Genomic DNA, 12,921 nt, shown 5'->3' on the forward strand with positions numbered 1-12,921 from the left:
ATAAAAACTTTTACATGCACTTTAAGTTGTTAGCCAACAATATTTTTGTCTAATATTTTCTAAAAATCTAATTTCATAGACTGTGATGCTTATACTTGAGCCCTAGCCTAAATAGGCAATGATCCTAATCCGAGAACAGTTGAGGTTTGGCAACTTATTTCAGACATTAAGAAACAAGTTACATTCAAACCCTAGTTCCAATTTCGTTGTTTGTAAACCCTATGACCCTCAATAGTACTTGCAAATTCTAGATCCAGGTGAAGTTTAGCTTGCTTGTTGATCTAAGACTACAATACTTTAGCCTGTGGTTTTGTCTGAAACTAGAAGCTGGTGTTTTTGTTTTCCCCTCAAATTTTAGCTTATTGTCAATTTTGAAGAAGTCATCCCGTTGCAGTACAAATTGCTGGTTAATTATCAAAACCAGTGGTCAAGAGCTCCAAAAGTATTTACCCCCATTAATGTGCGATGGTTTCTAGAAGGTCTTGGGTTCAATTTTCAATTTTCATTTTTCATTTTTAGAGTATTTGCCCCAATTAATGTGTCATTTTCTGTGTAATCCCCATCGAGAGGACATAGTTCACATCTAATGGGAAGTGTGGAAGTTTGGTTTGGTCCACTATATAATAGCTCAAACTTTGTGGTAATTGGTGATGCAGCATGGTATTTGAGCTCTAGTTTCTTAATGTGCTGGGTTGAAGTCTTGTAATCTGTGTTTATGACCCCATTACATCTGTTATAGACTTATAGTGCATTTGTTTTGTTTATGCTTAGGCATCCATTTGAATTCAATTTCTTCACAACTCCATGTGCGAAGTCTCATATTTGAGTGGGATGGGGGGTGGTGGTGGGGGTGGTGGGTGATGTAGGATATAACTTGATATACATTCTTAGGCCCAATGTAAAAGTAGTGTCTTGGTGTCCCAGTTTGTGTGCCCATTTCTTATCTGGTTAGTGGTAACAATCCAGCTTGCCTACTGAAAAAAATAAGATGCAATATGGCCATTTATTGGTTTTCTAAGTCATTAAAAGGCTTTTCAAGATTTTAAATTTGGATGTAGTAATTACTCCATAATTTACAAGTTAGTATATACGTGTCACACACACACACTCACACGTGCGTGCGTGCATGTGCGAGTATTATAAATGGAAGACGTAATGTAGGTAATTATATTACCTGTTCATCTCTTAACTATACGCCATGTGGCACCCAATTGCAGATGCATCACTTGTAACATTTTTTTTTTTTTTTTGAATTTAAATCTACATAAAATTTCCTTGCAGGTTGTTTTTGATAATTTGAGGAAGTTTGATGGTAGGGAATTTAGACAATTACTTCCTGGAGAATACACTCAAATGGCTGGTCGTGCTGGCAGAAGAGGACTTGATAAAATTGGTACAGTTGTTATACTGTGTCGTGATGAAATCCCAGACGAGAGGGATTTGAAGCACGTCATAGTTGGAAGTGCAACCAGGCTTGAATCTCAATTTCGACTGACCTATATTATGATATTGCATCTTCTTCGCGTTGAAGAATTGAAGGTACTTCAAAGAAGTGTTTGTTGGACTGCATATAAATCATGTAACAATACTGTAATACATCTTGAATTTGGAGTTCTGATGCTTTTCTTTTCTTTCTATTTGGTGTTGTGTCATATTGAAGTGTTTACTTAGGGTTGTGAGTTGGTGTCAAATTGTTCATGATGTAGGCTCTGATTGCTTGCAGGCAAGTTTGGTTAAATATAGGCACAGTGGTGCATGTGCACTTATTATTAAATATTCACATACTATGTTGCATGTGTGTGTGTGCGCTTTTTATTTTTATTTTTGGAGGGGGGGGGGTTTCCATTGGGAGACCTACTGGGCTTGAGCTAGACAATGAGGGGTAGTCCATCCCCCATCTGAAAGCCCTTCCCACCGCTTCCGCAGATTGGAACATGAGAACTCCAATATGAAAATCCCATGCTCTCTAACCATTGGGATGCCCCCTGGTGACAAGTTGAATGTAGGTTTTGTATATGGGTGTGTGTGCACACACAGTTTTTAGACATTTTATCCATGTGTACGCTTGGAGGGTGAGTCTTGACATAATGGTAAGGGTGACTGGTTTACATCATGGAACTGTCCCTCTCCAAATGCGGATTTAAGGCTGTGTATGTCATGTTCCAACGTGGTTTAAGAGCCTGTTGCAGTGTGCTATTTCTTTCTTTCTTTATTTCTTCTTCTTCTTCCTTTTTTTTGAATAAATAAATACACCAGCTCTGGTGCAAATTCTCTGAGATCTTGTGTGTTTCAATTTGAAGCATTCTGGTAGAGATTGCTTTTCTTGGATGTGATGCATTTTGTCAGCCATATCGGATTCCGTGAATTTTAGAAGATGAGGGTGGTTGATGAACAAAATAATATGGCATCCAATCCCTAGTTATTTATAATCTTCCTGAGAGGGTATAGATAGGGGTAATGTTTGTCCTCATGAATCAGAATTGTTGCCTGAGCTGTGCATTCTTCTTCCCAAGCACACAGCTTGGTTGTACAATCAATATACGTGAATTTCTCAAACACGAGGGAGGAGCAAAAACATATTTTTCATCGATATAGAAGAGTGCCACTCTCATTCGCTGTTGATTATATCTCTTCAATTTTGATGTGTTATCATTTGCCATTCTTGGACAAGAAGTAGCTAATACTGATATCCTCTTGTGCTAACAAGTTCTTGAAAAATCCAGGGCACCAAGTGGACTAAAATTACAGTGTTTAATGCAGCTGAGAGACTGTATATTAGCATTAACTATCCTATCTACCACAAAAGTGATATTACTTTGTCTACAAAATTCTATTCCATTTTTGATAAATAATTTGAAGCCAAAATTTTCCCTTGCAGTAATGCTCATTTTACACATTGCTTTGGTCATTGATGACTGGGAACCATATGTAGGTGGAGGACATGTTGAAAAGAAGTTTTGCTGAATTTCATGCTCAGAAGATGCTTCCAGAAAAGCAACAACTTCTAATGGTGAAGCTTGCTCAGCCTATAAAAACTATTGAGTAAGGACTGTTTCTATTTTTTGTTGCTGCACAGTGAAGAAACTGGTTATGAAAACGCGTTTGTTAGTTTTTACAAAAATTGAAAACATTTATGGTTTTCAGTTGTTGTAGCAGCGTGCTACTACAGTAATTTAGTATCCAAAATTGACTTTCTTGGATTAAATCATTCATCCGATACTAAATTTTTAATTAAATTTAAAATCAAATGACCATGTGAATTAAAAATATAATTAAATAAAAATATCCATAAAATTTTTAGATTTTTGAAAAAATAAAATGAAAATAATTCAAAAACATAGTTGTCAAATCGACATGACTTTTGAATCGAATTGAATTGTAAGATTCTGTACAAAATTTGAAAAATCAATTCCAAATGACTTGCATATATGCACAACAAGTAAGATAGTAAAAATACACTGAACTTTATGGTGTTGAATAACAAAATAGTCATTTTTAATGCATGGGCTTGCTCTAACAACTTAAACAAGAAAAAGTAAGTAAAAAACATAAACAAAACTTATTAAGATATAAAAAATAATAAAAATGAGATCTTTTAATATAGAGAGTGGATAGAGCAGTGTGCCAACCAAAAGCTCACCCTCCTAATCGACTTTGGTTTTCTTCTCAAGACTGATTTCCTTCCCTAACTTAGGTTTTCTTTTAATCTTCTCTCTTGGAGGACAGAACTCATGTAAATAGAAAATATAAATCCATCGTGAGAATGGGAAAAAATTTAAAGATCTTTAAGTTGGGTTATCGAGGGGTTGGATCTTGATCTTACAATTCATACAATTCGACAATTCACTAGGCGAATCATATGATTCATCTCGATTCAAAGCCTTTTGCTATTCTCCAATGCCATTCGAACCAATTTATGCCTTTCTCGATATGAATCATACGATTTGAATTGAGAATCATATGATTCTAACAACTTGACAAAAAAATCATTTTTTCACCATTTTCAATTGTCATGTACAATGTGATTGTTCTTGGTGCACTAAAAAATAATTTTAAAAATATAATAATTAAATGAAGTTATTATGATGAATTTCTATTTTTTATTCTACTATTTTCCAATTTATATTTTTTGCATTTTTCTTATTGTAATCGTATCTTCTATTGTAATTTGATTCAAGGACAAGGATGAACATGAATTCAGTTAGGTTTTTAATTTATTTTAGAAATTCTAACCAAAGAAGTTGCTAGGTTTCAGTTTTTAGTTTCTGTTTAAGAGTTTCAGTTTTCATTTTTGGTTTCCATTTTCATAATTTTTGATAGTGATACCAAATGACCGCTAAGTATGTCAAGGGCAGAATTTTTAGTTTACAACTTGTTTGCTGGATTGTACATGTTTCTTCATATTAATTCATTTTTGCTTCATGCGATGATGTGGGTTTTGTTTAATGTTATAACACCAATTTTGTTTCTTTTGGCTTGTATTATGTTCATAAATGGATGAGCCACCCTCACAGCCAATGATATCATGAAAGACTTCCAGGAGATACCATGAACTTCTTTCAGAATCTATCCACCGGAATCCCACATCCGACCTCCTTCCTCGCAACCATGACTGTAATAGCCCTTGACTCTAACATGACATAGTTTATCATATTTCCTCAACCCAAAATCTTACATGCATGTTTCTCAATCTCTTCTACAGCCAGAGTGTTCCCCTGTACCCTAACCTTCATCAAACCCTTACTAGAGAAGTATGATCTGATTGGGTATCAAAGGGGAGATCATTGTTTTGATCAACAAAAAATGCTTATGCTTCATGTATAAGGAAAAGGGAAGATCTTTGCACATAACTGAAAAACTGACTCGTCTCTTCTGCATATCTCTGTTGGAGTGATGATGGCTGTTGAAGGAACTGCACCTCTTCCTCTTATAAAAGGCACCGAAGCCATGGGTGAAGACCTTGAGAGCTCCCAATCACTTTGTCATGGTATGGCTGTGACTGTGAGTGAATGCTTTGGGTCGATTATCGGTGGAAAGGATACCAGTTGGTGGCTATTCAGATGTTCTGTGTTCCAGATATAGTCGAGGCATGGATGGAAGAAAATTCAGGAAGCAATGAAGGTGCTTTCTCCAGATGTGTATGTTCTTTGTTATAATAGTTTAGAAGAGCACCCCATCTATTTCTTAATTGTGATTTTGTCTGTAGAGTGGAATAAGTCACTTGGTTTATCGGGAGAGAGTTGGGCTTCTCCAGCGATGGAGGAATTTTTGGCAGTTTCATTTCTTGGTTTTGGATGGAGAAATGACAGGGCAGGAGTATGGAAATGCGCATATTTAGCAGTGCTGTGGGGGTTATGGTTAGAATGTAATGCACGTATTTTTTTGGGGAAGAAGTTGAATTTTTTGCTGGTTTGGGGGAAAATTCATTACTTGGCATCGATTTGATATGTTGTCTATGGGTACTTCGAAAGAGTGAACTTCTCAGATATTCAACAGGATTGGAGTTATTTGCTAAGTTGGTTATTTGTGCTGGTTGTTTTTGTTTGTTTCTATTTCTTTCTTGTTCTGTTTGTTGTATTTCCTATCTGGTTTGTTCCAGATTTTTTCTAGGAAGATGTCTTATTATCCTTTTTGTATATTCCCAATCTATTAATGAAAATTACTCTTTTGCTATAAGAAAAAAGAGAAAAGCAACTCAAACCACTTCAGCCAGACGCTGCAATGTTTTGATTGCAGCTCATCGAATGTGGACAGAGATCACTAGCACGAACAACTGTCTATTTTTTTTCAATGAATTAAAGCTTTGTCTTATGGCAATGGAGCAAATCTGGTGAGTATGGTAAAGAAAGGAGGAGATATGGGAAGGAAAGCCTGACCATGCAGATCATTGAGGGTTTGTGAAAAGAAATTCATTTCCACTTTTGGGAAATATGCAAATTCGAATTTTGAAGCTGGCAAAGATACTTAGGCGTCCAATACTGAAAAGACTCATAATTGCTTGAAAACTTGGCTTAGTCGCAATGAGAATCTTAGATGAAAAGAGGGAAGCTGCATGGGCTGTCATCGGGGGCTCATAATGAAGCCTATAAAGAGGTACTATTGTTGGGAGATCCAAGTCAAATGTGCCTTCTTCCAAGGTCCATACTTCTTGGGCACGAATGGTCAGGCAAAGCAAGGAAAGGCCACTGGAAGGCCGGAGGAATAAAGGGGCAGTGGAGGCTGTTTGGGGGGAAGACAAAGATACAGAGAAAGAGAGTGCCAATTTGATCTTCGAATCAAATGGATTGTGGTTTTTCTATACAGAGAGCTTCGTGTTTAGATGCCGGCTTGAACTAAGAGGACAATTTCCAAGATGCCATGGAAGACCAAGCTTTAGTTCATCTGTCTTATGACAAATTCCGCTGTTCCCAGTTTCGCACCAATTTTTGCAATGATGGACCTCGGGGACGGTCAGGTGAACACTACATCTTTTGGGAGTGCTTGTCCAGATTTGATGTTGCTTCAAACTAACTTTGCTTAGTCATTGTGCCATAGAGAGTTAACAAAAGGGGGTCCTCCACAACTACGGACTATTTGGAGGATGAATGAGAAAACTTTGCCATTTAGGATCTTCTAGATGAGTTGGGTCTGAATTTTGGAAAATTCTAGCATGGAGAGTTATGTTGAAGATAGAGGAACTTGGGAAAAAAAAAAAAGCTAGGAAATTGAGCAGGGAATTGGATAGGTTAGTGTGGGATAATTATAACGAAGGTGGCAAGTCCTTGGGAGGTCTCAGTAGTGTCAAATGAAGATTCTTTGTTGGAATATTTGGGGGTTAGGAGGAAGGTGGCGAAAAGAGAGTGGTGAAGGAGTCAGTTAATAAGATCAACCTCGACATCTTATTTCTACAGTAGAATGGGAGAAGTTGGAACTTTCCTAATCTGAAGCATTTGGGACTCATCGATATCCGAGAGGAAGGGGAAGGGAGGAGAGAGGAGATACCAAGGGGAAAACTCACGTTCAATTTCAATTCAAATTCATCAACAATTCCTACATCATGGCTTTCACACACTATTTATAATAAGAAAGCCTCTAAAAACATGAAATTACACAAACTCCTAAAACTAAATTACATTACAAACATGCCCCAGAATTACACAAATATTACAAATAGGCTTCAAAAATACACATAAAAAACCTACTAATTAAACCCAAAAATTCTCAATAAAATTCCTCTTAAGTAGTCTCTAAAATGGATCTTCCCAAAGTCTTGCTTCTTGTCCTATATCACTCCCCCAGTTAGAAAAAATTCAGCCTCGAATTTTGAAATGTTGTAGGATCAAAAGGGAGAAGCAAACTTGGACTCTTCAAAATCTAGTGCTTGAATGAGACAAGGAACTGCATTCCATTGGCAGCACCATAGACATGACTTGAGAATTAGCTTCAGTGAACTCATCAGGGATGACCAACTCTACAAGAGGAATGTTTGAAAGATTTTGGATTTCTTCAAACACTTCCATTACCTTGCTTGTAGTGTCTTCAATTTGAGTAACTTTGACAAAATCACTAACCTCAGATTCTTTGTCCTGGTTGGTTGGTAGAGTAGGCTTTAAAATAATTTTCTTCCCATTGTAGTGGATGACCTGTGTTCCTATGTCCTTAAGTTGTACCCAAATCATCTAACCAAGGAGAACCAAGGAGTACGTGGCATATCTTCATAGGTATGACATCACACCAAACATGATCAAAGAAAACACCCATTTGGATAGGTGTCAAACATCTTTCATAAACATGTAAGGTATTGTTATCAATCCAAGATATGTCATAAGGCTTTGGATGGGGTTCCAGATAAAGTTGCATACGAATGACTCCATTTATGGAAACCACGTTCATTGGACATCTTCCATCAATGATGATTTTGCAAACCTTTTCTCCACATTCGAGAAAGGTGCTGAAAAGCTTGAAGTTGTGCCCAAAGTTTGGCAAATGGCATTCCTTTTTCCTATATATATATATATATATATATATATGCTGCAGCTTTATATCACCCAACATCCTTTTAGCACAATATCCGACAAGCTTTACTCCCAATTTCTCAAAAACTATCTTCAATTCACCCTGATATTGGTTGTCCCTCTGAAATAAAACAAATTCACAAAGAAAACTAACAAACACAGTGATGCAAACTTATTTGTTATTGCTGGCAACGAAAACTCCATGCTCCCAAGTGCTGATGGTATAATAATTTCTCAATTTCTAGTTTTTCATGTCAAATTATCACACCTGCTTGCATTATGTTGTGTTTGTGATCAAAATGCCTTGCTGCACATCAAAATATCGTGGAGAAAACACCATTTTCTTGTAGCTGGGAATCAATTTCTTGTGATTCTGGCAGGAGGAGGGAAGTCTGGAAAAATCCCACTGGCAGTTGCTGGCATGTGAGGTGCGTGAGTTTCCGGAGGCAACTTTCAGGCAATGATTTTTGGGTGAAGGGAGATCAATGAATGGGGAGTACAATGGTGTTGATGGTGTGATGAGAAAAGCATAGGAGTACGGGGAGTTCTGTTTTTTGGTGATGTGGGTGGTGTTGTAGAATCTAGGCTGGGAATTAGGGTTTCAAAGAATGGGCTGCAACTGGAATTTTGGAAAATGTTCAGAAACGGCAGAATTGATTTTTCGTTTATTTTTTAAACTAAAATTCAGAGAGAGAGAGAGAGAGGTAGAATTAATAAACTGAAGGAGAGAAAGGAAGATGGGAGGTTGCACGAGTTGCTGGACAGAAACTGCCAAGAGACAGCAACCGAATTCAGAAATTAGAAAGAGAGTTAGGAGAGTTTTGGGAGAGAATTAAAGAAGAAGAGAAGGAGAAGGGAAACAGAGAAGAAGAAAGAGGGCAGAAGGCTGCAGGGCAGCAGAGGATTTGGGACAGAACAGGAGATCAGAACAGAGAAGAGAGGAGAAGAGAAGAAATCAGAAGTAAAGAGAATTGAGAGAATTAGGAGAGAAAAATAGAAGAAGAGAAGATAAGAGCGGAAGAAGAACAGGGCAGAAGAGGAGAGAAGGGGACAATGGGGGGATTGAAATGGAAGAATGGAGATTGATTTTGGCCTCTGATACCAGATGATGCAGGGGCAGCATCAAGGTTCTGCAGCCATGGAGAAGTTAGAAGAGAGGAAGGAAGGGGAAGGGAGGAGAGAGGGGATACCAACTACCAAGGGGAAAACTCACTCACATTCATTTTCAATTCAAATTCATCTATAACTCCTAAGTCATGGCTTTTACACACTATTTATAAGAAATCCTCTAAACACATGAAATTACACATAAACCCCTAAAACCAAATTACATTACAAACATGCCCCAACATTACACAAATATTACAAACAAGCCCCCAAAATACACATAATTCAATACTAATTGAACTAAAAATATAATAAACTACTGATTAAACCCAACAATTCTTAATAAAATTCTACTTAAGTAGTCTCCAACATGGATCTTCCCAAAGTCTTGCTTCTTGTCCTACATTACCTTATAAGTGGGCTGGCCACATATGAGGGGAAAAATCAAAGCCCAATGCAAAGAAGTACATGCAAGATGGGCCTCAATTGAGCATTTTTGCGGGGGGAGGGGAGGGTATGTTCTGTACAACTTGAAGCGAAAAGATGCCATGGATGTTGTGATAGGGACACAAGGATCATTCAGAAGTGAGGGAAGGCTACGAGTTGGTGAATTCTTGAAGTAATACTACTCTGAATCCTAATCCTAGATTGGAATTACCAAGAGATGAACCTACGACCATGGTTTTAAATCGCGGTAGCGGGTAGCGTAACGTAATGGTAACAGGTGCAATGGGAAGCAGGAGTAGCGGATGTTACATAACAGGAAGTGGGTGTAACGGCCGTGAATTTTTTTGAAGCACGCACAACCTTGTGCATATTAGCGTACTTGCATGTTTTAAGCTTTTGGCCATTCTTAGAAAGGGTTTTAGTGTATTTTGAACCCTTTAGTTCGAGTAACTAAGTTATTTGGTAAGGGCAACAAGTTTACATTTGTTTTAAACCATCATTGATAGAAAATTACGCGTGTGTGCGTATTTATACTTCTCATTGTTCTTATCTGTGATAAATTCTTATATGTGCTAAATGAATTAATAAAATAAAATATATTATACACTCCATTAGCAAGGTCTTAAATTTCGATTTCGACTCAAATTTCGAAGCTCCAAAAGTACGGAAATTTCGACGGAAATTTCGATTTCAATGTCAATTTCGATTTCGATTTGAAAAAATAACGGAAACTAGTAGTAAAACATGAAATTATTTGTGAAACTATAGAAATGGTTAACAAACATAATAATATTAGTTTTAAGACTAATACATTACAAATTAAATACATCTATGTTTTGTATGATGTGGAAAAGTCGTAAAATAGTATGTGTATCAAACATGCTTGTAAGATAATGTACATTAAACATATTCAGTTAATGCAAATGAAATTCATAAATCATTTAAAAATTATTTATTATACAAATATTGATAATTTAGACATGAATGGTTAAGTAAAATGTTACTATAAGTTTATTTTTTCATATAATTTCAAAAGCACTTGTGATAACCTTTTGTTTCAATAAAATAAATGAAATAAATTAAAAGAGAAATTTCACTTCACTCTTGAATCTCTCGATTGAATTTCGACAAAATTTCATTGCATAGTTAAAATTTCGACAAATTTCGCTAAAATTTCGAGGTTTCGATAAATTTCGGATGATTCGTTGGGATTTCGACGGAAATTATGCAAGACGGAAATTGACTGCCATTTCGATTTCGAGGGTGACGGAAATCGGAAATTTCGACGGAAATTTCGACAATTTCGTGGAAATTTAAGACCATGTCCATTAGTCTATTAGACACATAAGACAAACGAATAATATAAATATAAAATAGCTAGAAAAGAAAGAAGGTTGAAGTTGAAAAATAAAGAACATAAATATCACATTACTAATATTATTAAAAAAAAATTCCTAACAAGTTAGTATTTTGAAATTGTTAATTAATGCATCTATTGTGAGTATTTAAAGAAAAAGTAAATTTTGTATTATTGTCATCCTCATTATAATCTTTTCCCCCCCCTGCTACTTGGTATATTGAGAATGATATGTGAAAGAGAGAGAGAAAAAGTGAGAAGAAAAAGTAAAAAATAAAATATTTTTTTGGTGTAACAGTCCTGTAGCGGTTACGTAACGGCTGTAGCGGCCTTTACGTAACGGTCGCGGTCCGTAACGGCCGCTACGGCCGTGATTTTTCTTCCCACTGATTTCGCGGTGTGTAACGGTATCGGTAACCCAAAAAACCTTTACGTAACGGAGTTACGTAATGGTTGCGGCCTTTATTTAAAACCATGCCTACGACATAGGTGGTATTGTTGGATCATAATGAATCCTTATCAAGAAAACCGATCCCAATGATTCAAAAGGAGGAGTAGACCGTTCCGCTTCTTTGATCCGTCAAACCATACCTCAAGCTATCATTGCTTTGTTTGGTAGGTGAGAATGGAATGGAATGCTCATTTCACCCTTTTCTTTTCATTCTTGTGTTTGGATGTGCCTTATTAGGTGGGATTGCTGACTCCAACCCCATGTTGATTCCCACGTAAAGTTAGGATGAACATTTCATTCAATTGATCAAGGAATGTGCATTCTCTTACCAAAGTGAGAATTGAATAGGAATGAGAGATACTCTTCAATCCAAAATATAACTTACATAATAAACAAAGATAATTTGAAATTATTATCAATAAGCGTTGAACTTAAAAAAATTAAATTTATTTACATATCGTTAATAAATGTTCAACTAAATAAAATTAAAAAATTGTACATTCTGTTTAAATGTTTCAACGATCAATTTCCTCAACTGCCATTCCATTCCATTATTAAAAAATTGGTCTTATCAAAGTTGAGAATGTGAAAGAGAATAAGAATGTCCAATCCATTCTAGTATCATTCCATGTTTGTAAACAAACATTAGAATGGGAGTGATTATTCCATTCTTATTTAAATTTCCATTCTCCATTCTTTTTCTTCTCATTCCAATACCCATTCCATTCTCCCTGCCAGACATGCGTGAGGATGAACAACTATCTTCAGAAGAAGCAAGGACTGGTGCCTTAAATAAATGGGATAGAGCTGTGGAGGGTCTTATAGAGGATCCAACAGGATCTGAAACATATTCGGCAATAAAGTGTGAATTGAAGAAAGTAGAGACAGGGAAGCAAGTTTGCAGCCTATGGGAGGAACCGAAGACTCAGGAGGAAGTTCCTCTTTCAAATCAAGTACTTGAATTGGAAAAAAATGGTATGAAGAGGACATCAATTTTCTTCTGAACAGATTTTGGAATATGAGGATGAATATTTGTGTCCATCTCAATCAGACGATTTGGAAGAATCAGACGCTGGTGCTGAGCCTGAGTAATGTCTAAATGCCAATGTAAATGATGGTTCAGGAGAGGAGCACTTCTTGAGGCTGCAGGGAATTTTTTCAGGTGTTCCCTACCTGATCACTCTGGTAAGATTTTTTTCAGGATTTTCAAAATGTTTTGATGTGGGGATTTAGCAGCTGATAACCTCCTGGGTAATTTGTACTCCTGTCATTCTACATTTCCTGCTTCGGTCAACCGTTGTGCTCATAATTCTGTACATGGAGTTTCTAGGTCTCATGATGAGTTGTTTTTTCTTTTTTGAAAATTAAATTCTGAAAAACTTATCATACCTATGCCTGTGGTTAACTTAGAAAAGAATTACCTTTCATGCCAAATTGATATAGGTTTTGTAGGAAGGACCTTAACCTTAGGTCATTGGGGGATGAGAGAGACAGCTGGGATCCACGGGCGCTTCTGGATAGGGTGGACTGCTCTGTAGTTAATCATTTAGGTGAGGATGTAAAGA

At 36.5% G+C, this 12,921-nt stretch overlaps 1 protein-coding gene across 1 annotated transcript in view; it reads left to right on the forward strand.

Moving 5' to 3' along the window:
- Positions 1 to 12,921, forward strand: part of LOC131147730 (DExH-box ATP-dependent RNA helicase DExH11) — an 82,839-nt gene that overhangs the window by 30,673 nt on the left and 39,245 nt on the right. The window contains exons 16-17 of the mRNA XM_058097269.1: positions 1,282 to 1,539; positions 2,933 to 3,042. Of these exons, the coding sequence (XP_057953252.1) occupies positions 1,282 to 1,539; positions 2,933 to 3,042 (368 nt within the window). The remainder of the gene's footprint in view (positions 1 to 1,281; positions 1,540 to 2,932; positions 3,043 to 12,921) is intronic.

This window comes from Malania oleifera, chromosome 2, assembly GCF_029873635.1.
Source record: "Malania oleifera isolate guangnan ecotype guangnan chromosome 2, ASM2987363v1, whole genome shotgun sequence".
NCBI classification, from domain to species: domain Eukaryota; kingdom Viridiplantae; phylum Streptophyta; class Magnoliopsida; order Santalales; family Ximeniaceae; genus Malania; species Malania oleifera.